Raw genomic sequence first — 21933 nt, forward strand, 5'->3', positions numbered from 1 at the left:
CACACTTTTCCATTCATGACCCAATTTTCTATAACTCAATCCATCTTTCGTTTAGATTATCTTGTGTCCCTTTATGTATTTCTGTTCTGGTGGGGCTTTTCTTGCACATTCACTAAAGTTTGGTTCTTAACCAGTTTATGTTTGGCAGAAATAGGAACTTCATGGCCTATTCTTCTCGGTGGCCGAGCACATTGGACTGTGGGTCTTGTGGCAACCTTGATTTCTATTAGCAGCATAATTGCAGCCGATACTTATGCTTTTTTAGGTGGAAAGGTATACCATCTTTGGCATTGATCGATATGGCTTTACATTTCTTATATGTAGAATATCACTCAATTTTTTGGTTGAAGAACTCAGACAGATATAGATTTTTCCTCTGAATTCCCTTTTCCCTCTTAATATTTTGATGCACTTCTATTTATATTTCAGTTTATTAAAGAAGAGGGCATGCTGATTATAAAAAAAAAACAACCTACAATGTCTTCCCTTTATAGTCATATGAAAAATCCGATCCCTCTCTGTTAAAAAATGCACATTGCAATGAATGAACTTCTTTGTTAATGCTTTGCTACTAATTATGAAAAAAAACAAATGTTCTTGGGGGTATTGAGGATGGAGAGGTCAACCCATAAAGGGATTCGGTCGATAGCACGATTGTGAGCGTACACTACCGAAAGAAAGAAGGGGGGGGGGGAAGGAGAAGGTGGAGGGGCTGGGTAGAAGAGAAAGTGATAGAGGTATGGAGTTTGGAAGGGTCCCAGAGGATCCAGATACGACCCTTAGGGGAATGATCATAATTGGCCAGGAAAGACCAGGAAGGGGCGATGGAGGAGGCAATACGGGAGGCATTCTCATAAAGAACACGGGTTTCAAGCAGAGCGTAAAAAGAAGAATGAGATGATTTAATGAGGGCCCTAATGTTATCCTGCTTTGCCAAGGAATTGAGGCCCCTGACATTCCAAAGAAATCCAGAAGACATGGGAAACTAAAAGGGGTTGGGCAACAATCCCCTAGGGGGAAGGCTTTTGTAGCGCTTGTGGACATAGGGAACCAGGGGGGGGGAGGAGCAAGGGCGGACATGCGATGGGTGTCAAGAGAGGAAGGCAAGGGCCCCACAAGGGGAGGGGGATGGGGATCAACCAACAGACAAGACCGAAAGGAGGGGAGGGGAAAACCGTGGGAAACATGGTGGGTAGGGCAGAGGTTCAAGGGGATGAGAGCTTGGTTCTCGGTTGAAGAGGGTTGGGGTTGGTTCAACGATTCAATGGGGTTCAAAGGAGATTGGTTAAGGGAGATAGTAAGAGGGCAATGGGTCAGGGGGTTGTTGGTCTGGTTCGCCGATTGGTTTGGGGGGTTAAGAAAAATGGGAGAAGGGACCAAAGTTTGAGGGGATAAGGATAGGTGCAACGGTTCAAAAGTTGGGTTAAACGAGGTTCGGAGCTGGTTAGGGTCAGGGGTAGGGTGGGGTCCAGCAGGGTTAGAACGCGATAGAGGGAGCGAGGATAAAGGGGTTGTAGGGAGAAGAGGGGGTAGTATGAGGACGAGTGGGTGAAAATGATGGGAGGGGAAGGGGGATGGTCAACTGCAACAGAATGGGATAAAGGAGAAAAGATGGTCAGGGTCTGCAGGGGTTCAAGGTTGCAGGTTGCCGGAGAGGTGATAACCTCGCTAAGGGAGTTGCGGTGGTTGGATCGAGGAAGACTGCGACGACCAACAGGGGTATTCGAGCCAGGGATCTGGAGAGCCTGAGGGGCCTGAGGGCCAGTTGATGAAGAGATCAACATCTCTTCTCTGTTGGATCTCTCGTTGAAGCTAAAGGAACCAGAGGATACAACAAAAGGAGATGATCCAGGCTTCCAGCAGATCCAGGAGCAGGGACCAGGGGGTCAGGCGTTGACCTCGGGAGCTGAAGTGGCTGCTGTAGGTTCACTCCAGGCTGCATCGATGCCAGGGGAGCAGGAGGAGCTAAAGTTGATCCAACCTGGTGGGGCAGACTGGAGTGGATGTTGGGATGCGCAATCACCTCGGTGACAGTGTGGGCGATGGATGTTCGCAGGCGCCCAGGAGGAGATCCTGAAGCTGGAAGTGCACGAGATGGGGTTGTGAAGAAGGCACAAGATGGGGTTGGTTTGCTCAAGAACATTGTTTCAAGCCCTGCTAGTGTTGAGTGAAGCCTATAAGTGGGAGAAGAGAAAGGGATGCAACGTTGGGTGTAGGTAACCTCTTTGGCTCTTTGTTTGCATTTTCATATGTGTATGTGTGTGAAACTATAGGCTAGGTGTTTGATGAATCACCTTAGTCATAACCTTGAGCATATTGTAGGCATTTGCATATGCCATTTTGATTATATCTTATAAACTAAAAAGTGGGTGCTTGATAGAGGGGTTGTTGCTCCTTTGTAGTGGGTGCTACAAGAATTGGAGGTTGATGCTCCTAGCAGTGGGTGTTGCTGAACTGAAGTGTATTTTGTATCATACCAAGGCTAGATTTGGGTTGTAGCCCAAGTAACCATTTGCACCGTGGACGTAGCCACACTGGCAAACCACGCTATATCTTGCGTTGTGGTTTGTGATGGTTGTATGATTGTGTGCCAGATCAACCTGTGACTTTCCCCTATACGGTGAGAAGTTTTGAGAGACTTTGACTCACTGATTCACCGCCCAAGTGATGGTTTATGTTCAACAAATTTCCTTGATTACCTTGAACTAGGTATTGGTTTAGACAGATGTGTCAAATGGTGAAGAGGTTGACCATGTCAGGGATAAAGTTGGGAGTTGGGACTATGGATAGGCTGAGGCAGTGAGCAGATGTTGAAGTATCTAATGGATATTCAAGAAGTTATGGAATTTTGTAAAGTTCCTGATAGCCTGTTACCAGGTTTTGACAAAGAGGTGAAGTGTCTTTTTCATGGCCATTAAGAAAAGATAGAAGAACAAACATTTTTTAAGGATGAGAAGGTGAACATCAACATGCAAATATTCTAGGCAATTAAAAAACACTACTATGCTATGTTACAAGAAAAACTCTTGTTGAAGGGAGCAGGAAGTGTGAGGCTGGTGTACAGATTGATCTGTGAAGGGAACTCAGATTTCTCAGAAAAGTGACACCTGCAGCGCATCAAATAGAAGACAATGAAAAAAGTCGCAGCAACAATGAAGAAAAATAAAAAATGGTTTAGTAGTCTCAGTCCACAAAGCAATCCCAGCAACGACAATACCTTTCCAGGTTCTAGGACTTTCTTCTATAATTGTAGTTGTAAAGCATGCAGAAACTAGAAAATCAAACTGAAATTAAAACTTAAAACAAAAACACATACCCTACTACTTACTAAAAGAGATAAGATTCTTTACTTCTAATAAATCTGACCCAAAGATAAAGACAACGATGTTCCTAACTAGACTGAACCAAAATTCTCCTTAGAAACTGCAAAAATACACCTCTATGTTACTCATTCTTAGAGGAATAATTCTGCATAGCACTGCACTATACCATGCCCAAATTCACTATTTTCTTTGTAATTTTGATATTTCCATGGGATTGAATCAATCCCTTGGATTTCTTCAACCATCTGATGAGGAAGGACATGAACTCCTTCCATGTGGTGGAACATACAAGTGTGAAGTCCTTTTGATGAATGCTCGAATTGGTATCTTGGACCTTTGCAATAGTACCCAGTCAAAGGATCGTTTGCTTTACTTCTAACTATAAGGACTTGCCAACCTTCAACTCTGAGTTGAAGCCTTTAGTACAAATCATATCCATGAATTGTGCTACTCAACTAAACGCATGATGATCCTTGTTAGAGCTTTTAAAGCAAAGCGTGTGGAAGACTTCGGCATTTTGACTAGTCTGCTATAAACTCTATTGTATTGCTTAAGGAATTACAAAGAAAGTCTGAACTATAAAATATATGGGTGCTAGACCCTAATTTCTGGAAGCAACTTTACTTTATGCAGACATTTGGTCGGACACCACTGACTAACATTAGCCCTAAGAAGACATGGGAAGGAGCTATTGCGGGCTTAGGTGGCTGTATAGCCACTGCACTCATATTATCAAAAATTCTGCACTGGCCAACATCTTTACTGAGGTAATAATGAATGTTCCTTGCATGGTCACATTTTCCTTGCTTTTATTCTTGTCTCATGATAACTTTATGATTTCTTTAATGGAAAGTGTATACTTTGATTCATTTTTGGCTTCTTGTTTATTCTTGTCTCATGAAAACTTTATGATTTCTTTATATGGAAAGTGTATACTTGATTCACTTTTCCCTTCTTGGCACCCCCTGGGTGCACATAGGTTTGAAGTTCACAAATCATGATGAATATTTTCTCTGCTACCAGCTTAACTGAATGGCTAACGCAAAAGCTGGATTGTGTTGAATCTTCTTTCTGTAATTTCTGAAATAATGGCTATTTCATCTCTAGATTGAGGCAACCATTATTCTAGACATCTTTACAGTATAAAAAAATAAATTGTTTGTGAATTCTAACTAAAACCTGTCAGGTTCATGCAAGATATCAGAGTTCGCAATTCTGATCCTGTTGTTTCCTCTAATGACTAACCACCAACCAACTTTCCCGTCTCATGACATCAGTAATTTAAGGAATATTTGGGGTGGACCCCACCATCCCATGTATAAACAACAAAAAAGGGCAATTAAATTTGTGGCCAAGCCAAGAAAGAAGCTTTCTACATTGCTCTGATTGTTGAGAGTTTTAATTATATCCCTGTGACATCTACTGACTGAAACCTACTGGGTATGTAGTAACTCCCCACCCAAAAAAAGAAAAGAAAAAGAACTGCTCTGTTTGTTAATTAAAAAAAAAAGCAAAGACAAAAAATTAAACTTGAATAAGCCACTTAAAAAGAAGAAAGAAAAATAGGATGATGGTCCTCATTGAGCACGGATGTTGACAGGAATCAGGATTCAAAGTTGAGAGTATTTCATGATAGAAAGGTGAAAGGTGGCTTTGACTCTTCCAACTTTTCACACCTAAAAGTCATTTAAAAAATGTTTTCTTGGAAACCCTCCGGTTGTGTTAAATTATTTGTGAATGGTTCACTGGGATGGGGTGCCTTTCCCTAGACGCAATGTCTGGAGTATTCTATTATTTTCTTTGGTTCGGTTGAGAGGATGAAACTTGAAGCCAGGCAAATCTTTCCCTTTATCTTAGAGCTAAGTGATCCTTTTTGAATGAAATTGTGTACCTATCAGCCTTGTTTCTGATGTTGCATCAATACGCTCCATTGACCATCCAAGAAGAAAGGAAGCAGGTGAATTGTTCTTTCTTATAACAACATCAACAACTACTCAGCCTTGTCCCAACTGAATTGTTCTTTCTTATGTGGTCCGAAAATGATGTGGCAGACTATCATTACTAAGAAGAATGTCATAACTGTTGTATTGTACAGTGAAGAGGGTATGACTTTGTAAACAGGGGCAAACCCATGGGGCCCCTTACCCCCTCCTCCACCCCCAAAAAGAAGTTTTAGAATACTCGTAGGTATTTATAGGCAATATAATAAGATTCAGTATGTATGGGTGAAATATATATAGCCTCACCCCCCTTCCCACTCTTTATCTCCTTCATTCATTAAATATGTGCAAAGGAGGGTGAGAAGGATATCTGTAAACTAGCTAAAATGAGGGAAAGGAAGAATAGAAATTTACCATATTAGATGCATTACAAGTGAAGATGATAATGTGTTAGTAAATAGTAAGTGATGAGGAGATTAAAGAGAGATGGAAAAACTATTTCTACAACTTAATACATGAAAACAACACAAGTAATAGCGTTTTAAAATGTGTTAAGCTTAGGAATTTGTGGAATAACTTGGCCAACTAAGTTGTTTAATAAGATGGTCTCCATATGCTCTTTGTTGATTTAGAAAAGGCTTATGGTAGAATCCCTAGTGAGTTAATTTGGTAAGTGTTAGAGGAAAAAAGTGTTTTGAGTAAATATGTGGACATAGTTACAGATATGTATTATGGTGTAGTGACTAGTGTAAGATCTTCTGGGGGGCGGGGTATTGAATTCCCAATTACAGTTGTTACATCAAGGATCAGCTCTTAGCCTGTATTTGCTTATGCTAATCATAGATGAGCTGACCAGAGACATTCAAGATCAGATCCCTTGGCGTATGCCTTTTGTTGATGATATTGTTTTGGTGGATGAAATAAAAGCAAGGATAAATGTAAAGTTGGAATTATGGAGATCAACCTTGGAATCAAAACTTTTTAAGATAAGTAGAACAAAAACAGGGTATATGGTGTGTAACTTTAGTAACAATAGGATTGAAAGTAGGGTGGTAAAAATTCATAATAGGGAGACACCACAAAGTGAAATTTTATGTACTTAGGTTCAATCATAAATAAAGAAGGAGAAATAGAGGATGATGTTGCACAAAGAATTAGAATTGGGTGGATGAAGTGGAGAGGTGTGTTTGGAGTGTTGTGTAATTGGCGTATTCCTTTAATACTCAAAAAATAATTTTATCAGACAATTATACTGCCAACAATGATGTATGAAGCAGAATGTTGGGCATTGAAGAAACAACACATAAACAAACTTAGTGTAGCTGAAATGAGGATGTTGAGATGGATGAGTGGTAAAACCAACAAAGAAATGAACAAATTAGAGCTAATTTAGGAGCTATGGCAGATAAAATTATTACCTGCAGAATGGAAACTTAATTACATACAATGTTTTTGTCCTCGTGCAGGACATTGACATGCATGTCAACATGGCTGGGAACTTTTAATACCTTTCTCTCCTTTTAAAAAGAAAGAGTGAGATAGGGAGGAAATGATTACCTGCAGAATGGAAACTTAATTATATACAATGTTCTAAATTTCGAATTTCCGTGTGATTTTCGAGCCCCCACCGAAACCGAAATGTTTCGGCGAATGGTCGAATTCCCATCAAAATTTGGTCCATTTCGTTGGAAATTTCAAAATGGCCATTTCAGTGGCCAAGACTTAGAATTTTGCCGCAAAACTTCTTGGGTTGCCTATTTAAGATGTTTACACATGTTTGAAACTTTGAATCATTAGTTTGGGAAGAAAAAACCTAAATTCATAGTTTGTCTTTGGATCCTATGATATATGATAGCCATGTCATCCTCTGCCTGAAGAATCTCTCAAATATCCATCATAGCAGTCCTATAGGTGGGGAATTTGAAATTAGGGGAAAGTTGACCAAATGATGCTTCAAATTCACCCAAATGTTGAAGTGGATGCTCCTCAATTGACCACCAAGCCTTGATTCAGCAGCAAAATGAAGAATTTTGCCAAAATTGAGGCTTTCTAGCATTTTGGAACTATGGCAAAAGGGTGTGAAAGCTCAAAATTTTGATGAAATGAATCAAAATTTGTCGGAATCTTGCTTTTATGTATGGGCCTATGATTGAAACTTCCCTGAAATGAGTCAAAATGACCGAAATTTTGCCGAAATTTGGACTTCCCTGTGTTTCACATAGGATTTCTTTCGGTTCATGTCGTATTGAATTATTTCGCTGAAATTTTGACATTTTTCGGTCGAAGTTTTGAAGTATGATTATAAATAGCAATATAGCATCGTGGAGAAGCATTGTTTGTATTGCACCTGGATGTTGCCTATAATAAAAAGTAAAAACATAATTATTACATACATTTATGGTCGTGTAGATATTTTGGGTTCTTATGGATGCCACGCCAGACTCTTTTTTGACAGACACAAGTGAACATGTACTTGTTACATAGCTTTTGACCATGGCAAAGAATACGATTAAAGCAAGTCATTTCACCTGATTGCTTCAACTTTTGGTTTATCACCTCTTCATGGTGACTGGTGAGGCACAACTATTAGTTTCTTATCATATTGACTTGGGACTATTCCTCTCTACTTATATTCGTAATCTATCACAGATTTTTTAATTAGTCTCTATTTTGTATATAAACCCATGAAGACAAGCTCCTAAACTAACCTTTTATTCTTCTTTTCTTTTTCTTTTTTTTTTCCTGGGGGGGTGTTGGAATACTGTCCGAATAATCATCAGTGCTGCAGCTTTTGGATTCTTGAATTTTATGGGATCTCTTTTTGGTGATCTTATCGAGTCGATGATTAAACGTGATGCTGGTGTCAAGGACTCTGGGTCCCTCATTCCTGGACATGGTAAGTGCTCAGGCTAGCAATAGTTGAAATTTCTGGAAAGACATGGCAACTAGAAGTTCATTTGATCTTTGTATAACCTTTTTATGCTATTGAATTGACTTCATTTTTCATTTTATGTTCACATTATTTCTTGATTGCTGTGTATTTTTTTCCCATAAAGCATAGCAGGTCATCTTGTCATCTTCTGAAACTTCCCTGCTATTAAAATTAGGATATTTATCTAGGTGTTGGGGATGGATAAAAGTTTCTCATCTAATTTATATTTTGGCTGTTCTACTTTCCAAGTTTTTTTTTTTTAATTATGCTTTTTATTTTTTTGTGGATGAATAAAAAATTCATTACCAAAGAAAGAGAAGAGGGGAGAGAACAAACAAAACAACATACCTCTTACAAGACCCTGCCTTTACAGAGGGACGGAGGCAGGCAAGGGCCTGCAAAAGAGAAGGGGAAAGGCCCCAAAAAACTACAAACAGACAAATTTACGGGGCCAAAGCTATCAATGATCTAACATCAAATAAGGAAGAGTTCCAAATCTGCTGGACAGATCTAGACTTTGTGGATCTTCTTGAGAGATTGCGCTCGAACCAGATATTGTAGATAGCCCTAAAAAAAATGCTTTGCTCACCATAACACGGCAAAATGTCCTGGCAAAAGACATGAGCATGGATAGCCAATCTCTATTGAAGGACAAACTCCTCCTTCACCAAGGCAGCAGAGGACATCGTACTGAAGCTTTAAATGAGATCGTACTTCGTCCTGTTTGGACGAGAAATAAAGATCTCGAGAATTCCAAATGACCTCCTGATTCATTAGGTAGGCAGAGATGGTAGTGGCAACTGACAACTTCTTGGGATAAGGCAGGGAGCTTTTAATTTTTATGGCATCGTCTGTAAAAACAAATGTGAGGGGGGGGGGGGGCAAGGGATGATTGAGGGCAGGAGGGGGTGAGGGGCTGAACAAAGGGAGGGAGAAAGCCCGATGGGAAAAGGGGGAAGACGGGGGAGGTGGGAGAGGACCCCTGCGTAGATAGAGGAGGGGGGCCCTGTGAATGCTGAGATGGGGATAGGGTGAGAGGATTTCGGAGGCCTCCGGTCAGTCAGGGGTTGACATGCCGGATTTAGTGGGAATTCATTCAGTTCCCCACCAACCGACCTCGCTTTGGAACTCGATTTCCAACCCAAAGAAAGGTGAAAGCAGCAGCGGACGTGGTTCGATACCAGATACATAACAAAAATTAAGCGGTAATAGGATCTCGATGAATACATGTGATAACGAATCAAGTTCGGGTTTGATAGGTTTACCTCGAACGCACAAGCGACATGTTCCTCCAATGGAATGCAGCACGAGGTCACGATGCACGACCTTCGTTCAATTGCACCAACTTCAATGGGAGAAACCCTAGCTTGAGGAAGAAGAAGACTTTCTTTTCTCTCTCAAGTCTCTCTTTCTCTTCTCTAAGAGAATATTGTGAAATAACAATTGTAATGCGAGTGCAATTTAGCGTTTGTGCCAAGCTTCTCTTAAATAGAAAAAGCCTACTTAGGACATTACAATCTAACAGATGAGATCGTGCCAAGTGGTGTGATCTTATAGGGTAGCCTCTTAAGTTATCCTTAATTGCACAAAAGGTCATATCTAAAAAAGTGTAACCCGAAAACCCCCTGTGGTAGATATTTTCATTGCACTTTCTCCCCACCACAACCAGCAGCCATAGTGGACTTGCAACCATGGTATAAAAATCACCGCCATGCAAACGGGTCCACCACAATTAACTAAAGGAGTGTCATGACCAGTGATTGGACAAAAAAATATTTTTAATCACTTTTCAAATAGATTTAAATTTTTATAATATAAAATAAAATCACTTTTGCAAACTCTTTACAAAACAATTACCTAGGCCCAGGGTTTCAACCAGTCACACTCCGACAACTCATTAACTTAGATGTTCTCCCTTAACAGGCAATGGTAACCTTGTTGAGCGCATGGTTCAAGAACTTGGTTTTGGTACAGGTTTTGCCCTGACCAAAAACCGAGTTAGGCCGACATCTCGGCGAATTGGGGTAATGTTTTTATTTGAACTCAATGGCTGGTTTCGGTGGGTTTTAGACCTAGTTTGGTCTTGAAAGTTGGTATACAACCTATTTGGGGCCATTTAAACACAATGACACTATTAGATTTTGAAAAATCAAAGTCCAAATAGGAGTTTCACTTAGTGGGAAACCAGGATACACTTGTGCCAAAAACTAGGACAAACACTTATTTTTGCCTAATATCATTTAAGTAAATGAAATAAATTTGTTATTTCATTTATTTAAGATATTATTTATAAATAAGCAAATACCCCCCTATTTGAATCCAATAAAAATAAAGGATAAAAAGTGCAGTAAAATATTCATCTGTTTTGATGCCTAAAAAAATATTTTCATTCAGAGTGATTTTGACAACATTCGCACGCACCAAATTAAGTTTGACCGGTACATAACTCCTTCAATATAAATCAGATTTAAGCAATCTTGGATTTTGTTAAGATGTGTACCACGATAGGGGGAGTGTCCCTATCGTGGTGGTTAAGTATTGCTTAGGCTAGATTTACTTTATTAATTTCCTATTTAAATTAGATCTTTATTTTCCTATTTTAGCTAGGAGTCTTTCTCTTTCCCATTTCCTCAAGGCTTCTAGTCCTGGCTCTCTTATAATTAGTTGATATATATATATACATGATGAGGGAGGTAGCTACTTCTATTGGCTGCTATTCTACTTGTAGTCTCATTCTTCTCTTTCATTCTTTCTCTCTTCTCTATTTTCTCCCACTACTTGCAGAGTTGCAGGTACTGGTTACACAGATCCTTGGTTATGTCACATGGTATCAGAGCAGTAACCAGTAGCTGTTTTGAGAGTCATTCAAGTCTCTTGTTTCAGGTGAAACCCTAGTTCATAGAAGAAGAAGAAGAACTAGGGTTTCGATGAAGATGAAGATAAGTAACTAACTTAGAAGGAAGGGAAGGAATGTTGCCTGACTGAGGTCATAGGATGCAGATCCAAAGAGGACCCTTGGCATGTCTTCTTTCCCTTTCTTTTGTATACAAGTAACTCCTCATTACCAAAACCAACACCCGAATGATCAACAATATCGACAATATCCACTTTTTGTGTTTTCCAACAGAAAACAGAAATGGAGGAATAGCTGAAGAGGAAAGGGTGGACGAGAAGGGGTGACATCAGCAGTCTTTTCACTCAAACATTTCGCAGCGGAAGTATGTGCAGGATCTACAAGGAGAGACTAATATGTTGAAATGTAGACTAGGGCTGTAAATGGCTCGGATTCGGCTCGGATTCACTACTATCCGAATCCGAATCCGAATCTGTTTAACGAATGCAATATCCGAATTCGATTCGATATCCGACGGATATTTAAAAGGCATTATCATATCCGAATCCCAGAGTTTATCGGATATCCGGATATTATCCGATCCGATAAACTATCCGATTTGTGAACATTACACTTATGGATTTCCGACTCCGATTACATTCTACACCCAGTTTTGTCGTCCATGCTTTTGCCCTCTGCCACCAAGAGCTGTGAAGAACTGTAAAAAAATCATCTACAGCAACCCCATCTCCCCAAACCCCCCCTCTCGACTGTAAAGAGCTGTAAAAAAAAACCATCTACAGCAGGTCAGCAGCCCCATCTCCCAATCTCCCCAAAACCCCCCCTCTCGACTCCAACAGTAAAAATCTATTCTCCTTTCATTACCCACTGCTGTAAGCCTGTAGCAGCGAACAAACAAAAACCCTCGACGTTCATAGCAAAACACTCCTCCCTTCGACTCTCTTTTTTTTTTTTTTTCCTACAATAAAAATTACCCTTCAAGATCTCCCAGAGAAAGGCTTCAACTTGCATTTCTAACTCATAGATAAACGAATCAGATGTTCTTGTTTACTAAAAAACAATCATAAAAGTAAACAAAACTCAGATCTAAAAGGCATTATCATATCTGAATCCGAGAGTTTATCGGATATCCGGATCATAGTACTAAACTCGCGAAATTTCGGTCGAGATATCGAATATTTCGAGTATCTTGACCTGTCCGAAACGAAACGCAAGTCCGATATGAAAAAATGCAATATTTCGAATATTTCGGAAATTTCGATGAAATTTCAAAAATCTCGGTAATTTCGGTCATCTCGTTTCAAAAATTTCGGAAATCTCGGACATTTTTGGCATTTGACACCCACAGAAAAATACCATATTTCGACGACAAAATTTTGGTATCTCGGAAATTTTGGTCAGACCGAAACACCGAAACGAAACGAGATTTAGTACCATGATCCGGATATTATCCGATCCGATAAACTATCTGATTTGTGAACATTACACTTATGGATTTCCGACTCCGATTACATTCTACACCCAGTTTTGTCGTCCATGCTTTTGCCCTCTGCCACCAAGAGCTGTGAAGAACTGTAAAAAAAATCATCTACAGCAACCCCATCTCCCCAAACCCCCCCTCTCAACTGTAAAGAGCTGTAAAAAAAACCATCTACAGCAGGTCAGCAGCCCCATCTCCCAATCTCCCCAAAACCCCCCCTCTCGACTCCAACAGTAAAATCTATTCTCCCTTTCATTACCCCCTGCTGTAAGCCTGTAACAGCGAACAAACAAAAACCCTCGACGTTCACAGCAAAACACTCCTCCCTTCGACTCTCTTTTTTTTTTTTTTCCTACAATAAAAATTACCCTTCAAGATCTCCAAGAGAAGGGCTTCAACTTGCATTTCTAACTCATAGATAAACGAATCAGAAGTTCTTGTTTACTAAAAAACAATCATAAAAGTAAACAAAACTCAGATCTAAAAGGCATTATCATATCCGAATCCGAGAGTTTATTGGATGATGTTCTTGTTTACTAAAAAACAATCATAAAAGTAAACAAAACTCAGATCTAAAGTTCTAAATCCCATCAGGGGTCCAAGAATACCAAAACAAAAACCGAAACGAAGGCAAAAATGAACTGCTGACCTAGTAACCACTTTTGAGATCATTAACAACATCATAGGGGATGGGGGTCACAGTTTCCAGCACCTTCCACCATGAAACCTGGTTTAGGCCCCTCTGGCTGCCTCTTTGTGCTAATGACCTCACCTCGGGCCTTAGCCTCTGCCTTTAGTTGATCATTTTTTACCTTTCATAGTCGGAGTTCCTCTCCACACCTTGAAATCTGAACATGCTCCACACGGACATGAATTCATTTCCTGATTATTCTTTGTCCAACCTGCTTATTGATTTCAATGCCAATTGCACGTTTGGTGACGTTCCAGACCCTACCGGTGCGGCCATGGTAGAATTTGTGTGGCATACCCTTGTGAACGGCTCCGTTAACCTTGATATCGACGAAATCTCCGATCTTAAATGTCCTCAGATACGTCGTCAATGGAATGTAACCCTTCGTCCTGAAGGGACGAGCGAACAGATCTCTCGCTCTTGATCGTGCACCATGGCCAGCCGGCATCTTCTCACCCTCCCCTCCCTTCGACTCTCATTCCCACCCAATTCCTTGACCCCAAACCAGATAACTTCTTCAATTTTCACTGAAAATCACCCCTAAAAAAAACCCACCGTCGATTCCCATAGAAAATGCCCACCACCCCTTTTTTTTCCCTCCTGAAACTTCGATTAACCCCTTCTAGAGTTCGACCTAGTGAAAAGAAAAAAAAGAAGGAAAAAGAGCAAAGAGAAGAGAGCGAGAGACAGAACCAAGAGAAAGTGTCGCTGCCGGTGAGAATCGAGAGTCGAGAGGGTTGTGCGTGTGCTGTTGCCGGTGCCGCTTAGAGTCGAGAATCAAGAGTGAGTGACCTTGAGGCTTGACTGCTTGAGGCTTGAGTGTAGAGTGCCGGCACCGTTGAGGGCTTGAAATGTTGAGACTTGAGAATCGAGAGTGAAAGAGGGAAGAAGAGAATAGGGATTACTCGATTAGGGTTACACTCCTAGTTTGTTAGGATCATATCACAAAAATAACCTTGTAAAAATACTAATATCACAAAAATAACCTTGTAAAAATACTAATAATAAGGGTGATATAGTAATATTCATATATTTTTTATAAAAAAACTTAAATAATCATAATTTACAATCGGATAACAGATTATCCGACTCCGAATCCGATTAGCTTTCGGACGGATTCGGATATTTTTCGGAAACCAAAATTTTGGATTCGGAACCTCCTAAACGGATTCGAACTCGGATCGGAGTTGGATTTTCGGCTATCCATTTACAGCCCTAATGTAGACCAGCCGACACCCCCATGGATTCTACCTGTAAGCTTGTAGCAGATGAAGGAGTATTGTTAGATGACCCAGGTCGGTATCGGCGACTGGTTGGGAAGCTCATCTACCTTACGGATTATAATACAGATCTTGCTTTCCCAATCAGTGTGGTGAGCACTATGCTCCCCCTAAAGAGGTTGCTGATGGGGAGTAAAGAAAGATACAGATTCAAAGAAGGTGACATCTTTGGAGAGAAGTCGCCTCCGGCAAGAGGGTTGGTAGCACTTATAGCCTTTGATAGAGGGGGAATACCTAAGAAAAAGGCATTTGAGGGTCTTGGGGTTAAGCTTAGTCCGAATAGACTTATTAACATGAACATAATAGACATGCCCAAGATAGAAGTAGAAACCTGAGGAGATAAAGTTTCCAAAGGGGATTTGGAACCAAGGAGTTTAGTAGGTATGCCATTGATTAAGAAGGCAGCGGCAAGAAGGGCATCAGACAAAACGTTTTAAGGACATGCATGCTATATTACCATAGTTGTCACGGCGTCTCGGCGACCCAAGGCGGTGGAGAGGGTCCAAATGTCAGTTGACACCAACTAGGCCAGGCGTCCAAGGTGCTTGCCTAGGCGACCTAGGCACCTAGGCGACGCCTTGACAACTATGCATATAACAGGCTCCTAGGCTCTGTTTGGCATAGTTTATATTTATATTTATAACCTATTTATGAATAATCAATTATGATAATAGGATATGGGCTATAAACAATAATCGTTTGGTTACTACTAGATATAATATATTATATAATGACAAATAGGTTTGGTATACTTAAGTAAAGAATATATTATGTATGATAATAATATAATATTATAATATTATAATATATATAGATATAGAGTAGTATATATTTTATATTATAAGATATTATTTGATAATATATAATATAATATAATTTATATTATATGATAATACATAATATAATATAATTTATATTATATTATATCCATATATATATATATATATTATAATATGATATATGTTAGGGGTGTCAATTGGCCGGTTTGGATCGGTTTTGGTTCGGTATCACCATTTTCAGTGTGAGAATGAGTAAGTCCATAACATGATCCAACAAGGGTGCACTGATTTCGGTTTTATTTCAGATTCGTATCGGTTTGGTTTCGGGTTGCCTTGTAAATATATTTAAAAGCATGAAGAAAAAGTGTATTTTTAATAAATTTCAAGCTGGTATTGATTTCTTACCAGGTTTATATTGGTTTCGATCCAGTTTTTTAGGTTCGGTTCAATGTCTTATTGGCTTCAATGCAGTCCGGTTTGGTTTCGGATTAAAAAAACCCCAATCCGAAACATGATCCAATAAGCTCATATTGGTTCGGTAGGTTCACCTTGGTTTCGGTCAGTTCAGCTCAGTTTCATCGGTTCAGGTTAGGTTTTGACACCCCTAATATATTTTGAGAGGGTGGAGGTTGAAGAGAGAAAACAGTGGTTTTGTTCTACTTTTCATTAATCTTACCATTTTACCCCTGCTTAAGTAGTAATTATGCACATGTTCATTAATGGTACTCACATAAACAAATATTAACAGCTTATGATGATAAATCATAAACAACTCTCAAATTGTTTATGAATTTATGTTTATATTGATTTATTTTAATGATAAATAGGGATCATAAATCATACCAAACACATCTATTTATGTTTATGTGTCAAATAAACATAAATTTAAACTATACCAAAGACTGCCCTAGTGACTTCCAACAAATGACAAATTTTCCCCACAGCTATCTCATTCTGTTGGGGGTGTGTAACACAAGCAAGCTGATGGATAATGCCATTATCGGTAAAAAGGTTTTAGAGTCCACCATACATGTCTCCCCCCCTTTATCAGAACGAATAATTTTAATTCTGGTATCAAATTGAGTACAAATCATTTGATAGAAGTTTTTGAAGGCATCATAGACATCACTCTTGTGTTTCATCAAAAAGTTCAAGTAGTGCTGGAACAATAATCAACAAATCAAACAAAAAATCGATACTCAAATAAAGAGGTAGTGGGAACGAGTCCCTAAACATTACAACAACAAGCATAACCTTATCCCAACTAAATGGGGTCGGCTACATGGATCCGAAGCGGCTATGACAGTAATAGGGAGAAGAGAAGTAGGAGGGAGTAGGAAAAAAAAAGGTAAAAAGGAGTAAAAAGAAGTACAAAAGAGAAAATAAAATTACAAAAGGAAAAAGTCTAAGCAGTAGTCCAAGCAGCATCCAAGGAACATCCCCCTATAAGGGGTCGGCTACACGGGTCCTTGTCCTCTAAACAACTCTATCCACTGTCATACTAGGATCGAGCCCTACCACATGCAAATCCTTTCTTACCACTTCACCCATAGTCATTTTAGGCCTGCCTTTACCTCTTTTAGCTCCTTCAAACTGTATCCGGTCACTCTTCCTTACTGGTGCATCCATGGGTCTCCATTGGACATGACCATACCACCTCAAGCGGCTCTCACAGAGCTTGTCCTGGATTGGTGCAACTCCCAAATTGGTCCTAGTACAATCATTCCTTACTCTATCTCTCCCAGTCTTGTTGCACATCCTCCTCAACATCCTCTTCTCCGATGCACTCATCTTATTTATATTACTCTTCTTAACGGCCCAACATTCCGCCCCATAAGTCATCGCTGATCTTATTATTGTCCTGTAGAATTTTCCCTTAAGCTTAATAGACATGCGTTTGTCACATAGAACTCCTGAAGCACCTCTCCACTTCATCCATCCTGCTTTAATTCTGTGGGAAACATTGTCCTCTATATCACTCTCTTTGTTAATGGTTGACCCCAGGGATTTAAAGCATTCACTTTGTGGCAGCTCTGGCTCCTCAAGTTTCACCACTTCATCACCTCTCCTGGTTTGAGTGAAGTTACACATCATATATTCTGTTTTTGTTCTGCTTAACTTAAAACCTCTTGATTTCAAGCAAGATCTCCATAACTCTAACTTCGCGTTAATCCCTTCCACAGTCTCGTCTATCAACACAATATCATCAATGAAAAGCATACACCAAGGAACCTCATCTTGGATGTGCCTGGTTAAATCATCCATGATGAGTGCAAACAAATAAGGGCTTAGAGCTGATCCTTGGTGTAACCCAATTGTATTGGGAATTCACTACTTTGGTCCTTTGCAATTCTGACACTTGTCACCACACCCTCATATATGTTCTTAATTATATCCACATAGTTACTTGAGTTCCTTCTCTTCCCTAGGACATGCCAAATGAGCTCTTTAGGAATTCTATCATAGGCCTTTTCTAGGTCGATAAAGACTACATAGAGATTCCTTTTGTAAGCTCTAAAAATTTTCATAAGCCTTCTTAGAAGGTAAATAACTTCTGTTGTGGATCTCCCTGGCATAAAGCCAAATTGGTTCTCTGAAATATCAGTTTCTCTTAGGTGGGCTTCAATGATTTTCTCCCATAGTTTCATGGTATAACTCATTAGTTTAATGCCTCTATAGTTATTGCAGTTCTGGATATCACCTTTGTTCTTATAAATTGGAACTACAATGCTTCTCCTCCAATCATCTGTCATTTTCTTTGTACTCAAAATCTTGTTAATCAACTTGGTTAGCCAAGATACACCCCGTACTCTTAAGCTCTTCCACACTTCAATTAGGATCTCATCTGGTCCCAGTGTTTTGCCTATCTTCATCTTTCGTAGGGCCTCTTTAACTTCCACCTCGCCAATTTGTTGTAGAAGTCCATGACAAGTCTTGGCTTTAGGACTATTCCTCTCTACTTCCGAATCCATCCTATCAGTCAGGGTAGCTCCATTTAGTAGAGTGTAAAAATATTCACCCCATCTCTCCAAAATGTTTGCATCCTGTATTAGTACTTTACCATCCTCGCTCTTAATGCATCTAACATGGTCCAAATCTCTGGTCTTCCTTTCTCTTAATTTAGCTATCTGATAGATCACATTTTTCCCTTCCTTTGTACTAAGTTTTTCATAAAGGTCATCATATTTCTTCGCTCTTGCCTTCCCCACAATCTTTCGAGCTTCTTTTTTGTCCACGTAATATCTCACTTTATCCTCTGCCTCGTTAGTCCTTTGCCAAGTCTTAAAATGGTCTTTCTTAGTTTTAATGGTTGCTTGGACCTCATCATCCCACCACCAAGTTTCTCTAGGGCTCAAACGCATACCCTTGGAAACCCCTAGGACTTCTTTAGCAACCTTCTTAATACAAGTCATCATCTCAATCCACATCTCGTTGGTATCTCCTTCAAAATCTCACCTTCCTTGTAGAGCCACTTTATCGGTAAATGACTCTAGGAGAGCTCCTTGTAATCACCCCCTTTTTATCTTAGGACACACATGTTTTGCCTTCTTAGGTTGCTTCATACCGAGGTACATATCTAAGACCACCAGTTTATGTTGGGCGGTTAAGCTCTCTCCTAGTATAACCTTACATAAAAGTCTGTCAGACCTTCTAGTTAGGAAGAAATCTATTTGGCTTGCATGTTGCCCACTCTTGTAGGTGATTAAGTGTTCATTTCTCTTTTTAAAAAAGGTATTTGCAATGCACAGATCAAACGCTATCGCAAAATCTAGCATTAAGATCCCCTCTTCATTCCTCTCCCCAACTCTATAACCTCCGTGAACCTCATCAGCCTCTACGATCTCTGCCCACATGTCCAATATCAGTATGCACAATATGAAAAGGAATAGTTGCTCTATTATCATGATAGGGATAAGAAGAACAACAATGTTTAGTAAACATACATGGTTCACATTGAAAAACATGGGAAGAAAAAGAAAGAAAAAAAAAGTGTGGGCTATGTGGCAACTGTTTTTTCATAACAACAAAAGAAGGGAAGCACATTGATGCCAAAGCATAATAGAATCGACAGTACTGTTGTCACTACGTTCACACACATAGGACTGAGCTGTAGGAAAAAGGGATGTTCTGAGTTCAAGAAGGTAAAGCCCTTTCTCCTCACGTCTACTACCAATAATCCTCTTTGTTACTAAATCCTAAAAAAGACAATGATAAGGAAAGTTTAGGGATTTGATTAGATGGCTCACAGTTAAGAGGTTAGTGGCAAAGTTAGGAACATAAAGAACAGAATCAAGAGAAATAGAAGAGGTAACATGAACACTATCTTTACTAGAAATAGAAGAAAGGGAACCGTCAACAACCCTTACCTTATCCCTACCAAAGCAGATAGATATGAATCATAACACTGAGACATACTAGTCATATGATTGGTGGCGCTAGAGTCAATGACCCAAGAACAAGCAATGGAAGGAGCAAACGGAGAGACCTACAAGGCTGAAGTCGAAGAGTCTGGCACTGTAGGTGTAGAAGAAGGGCTACTCAGTTGTGTCATAAACCTGCAAAATGCTGCAATATCCTCTCGAATGAGGGAACTGTGCCAGTAGTCCAGATTAAGGGTGTCAAAACAAATCGAAACCGAAAACCGAACCCGAAATTGAGCCTAACCGAATTTATTCGATTTGGTTTCGGGTCTGGTATATGGTTATTTAATTCGGTTCGGTTCATTTCGGTTTTTTGTCAAGACCCGTCGGTTTGAACCGAAACCGAACAGAATACCACACTTAACGCAAAACCCTATATCTTTTAAATTTTTTTGGTAAATGGTAAGTATCTAAAACAGCAAAATCAAAAACCCTATATCTTTTCTTTGTTTTTTCGGTAACCGTCTAATCGAATGACCTTTCATATTCCACTTTCCATTTTTCCACTATTTCTCTTTCTCGGTTTGGTTTTGACACCCTTCCCAACAGCCAAGTTTTCAAATTCTCAACAGTCAATTCCATTACTACCTTCCATTACTTCCCACTCCACCACTCCCACCACTTTCAACGTTACATATCCACTCACCCCTCCTAATGTTACAAATCTCAATCAATTACAAAACCACCAGCTGTTACAATCCCATTACCTATCTACCATTACTTCCAACTCCACTTCTCCCACAACTTCCAACGCTATAGGTCCACTCACACCTTCCAACGTTACAAATCTCAATCAGTTACAAAACCAGCAACTATTACAGTCCCATGTGTCACAATTGCTTTTATCCCTACTACCCCATTTAACGGCTATTTCTCTTTAACACGTTACCACCACTATAAATGCTACACCCTTAGCCATAACATCTTCAGTCAATTTAACCACTCCATTTACCACCAATCACTCCCTAGTTATCATGTTATTACTTTGGGATGCAAGTTTGGAACCGTATTTGAAAACCGAATTAGAACCGTAACCGAACCGAGTAGATTCGGATTCGGTTGTCAGTCCCAGAACTGACTCGGTTTTTGGTTTGGTTTCGGGTCACACCATCAAGGCATGGAACCGAACCGAATGATCGAAACCGAACCGATTGACACCCTTAGTCCAGATGCGTACCCAATAGGCTCAGGCTTAGTCGTCATGGTGTGTGCTCTAGCTCCTCTCCTACCACCGCGTATAGTAAGGGGATGGCCATGAAGCACCCAACACCTCTCTCTAGTGTACCTAGATTTCCCATAGTGGTCATATTTGGGTCTATCTCTGGCTGGCCCTTGGCCCCTTCCTCCACCTCGCCAATCTCTGTGGGAGCTAGAAGAGTAGATCGCTCTAGGGATGGTACAATTTCCATAGCCACTCTTCTGGTCTCCTCACTTTACAAGTAGATACATATTTCATCTAGAGTGGAAAGAGGTAACTGGCCCAAAATTTGCACCCAAATTGGTTCATATTCTGGGTTCAGTCCACCAAGAAGAATCAGAACACGTTCCTTCTCAAAATTTCAATATACTTTGGCTTCATTGTCGGGGTTGGACAGTTGGAGGTCCCTATAGTTGTTATACTCCTCTAAATTCTAATTACTATGTTATAGTGTACTTAGAAATGGTCCCGTCTCCTTGCTTCATTGTGATGACTTTCCGAAGAAGTTGGAGATTTTCGCCGAGCCACCCACTCGATCAAAAGTCTTAGGGATACTATTCCAAATATCCTTGGCCGTCTCCTTTCTCATAAACCTCCTACCAGTCTTAGGCTTTATAGAAAAAATCAACCAAGTCATAACGGTTGAGTTCTCGGTCTCCCACTTCTGATATGTTGGATCATTTGAATGAGGAGCCTGAATAGTACTGGTAATATACCTTAACTTTCCTTAACTTCATTGGGATAACAACTGAATGTGACCAATCCAAGTAGTTTCTGTCCAACTTCACAATGAATATCTAAGTGGTGGGCTTTTTGAAAACCAGATTGGGGTTGATGCCACTCGAACCACCAGCCGAAGCTTGCATAGGTCTATTGACCTCTGACTTGGTGGATACCTAGAAAAATTGGCTGGATATCCAAACCAAATGGGGAGTGCACACTATATATATATATATACACAACAAACTCAGCCTTAACCCACCTTAATCAGATCGGCATATATATATGGGAGAGGGATAGGCATGGAACAAGAAC

At 39.9% G+C, this 21933-nt stretch overlaps 1 protein-coding gene and 1 pseudogene across 1 annotated transcript in view; one reads left to right on the top strand and one right to left on the bottom strand.

Moving 5' to 3' along the window:
• Nucleotides 1-21933, top strand: part of LOC122639693 (phosphatidate cytidylyltransferase 4, chloroplastic-like) — a 25387-nt gene continuing 3454 nt past the window's right edge. The window contains exons 1-3 of the mRNA XM_043832598.1: nt 1-273; nt 3957-4090; nt 8044-8159. Coding sequence (XP_043688533.1) covers nt 16-273; nt 3957-4090; nt 8044-8159 — 508 coding nt within the window. The 5' untranslated portion in view covers nt 1-15. The remainder of the gene's footprint in view (nt 274-3956; nt 4091-8043; nt 8160-21933) is intronic.
• LOC122639701 overlaps nt 13069-21933 on the bottom strand; it is a 16003-nt pseudogene continuing 7138 nt past the window's right edge.

Source organism: Telopea speciosissima, chromosome 1 (genome assembly GCF_018873765.1).
Source record: "Telopea speciosissima isolate NSW1024214 ecotype Mountain lineage chromosome 1, Tspe_v1, whole genome shotgun sequence".
Taxonomy (NCBI): Eukaryota; Viridiplantae; Streptophyta; class Magnoliopsida; order Proteales; family Proteaceae; genus Telopea; species Telopea speciosissima.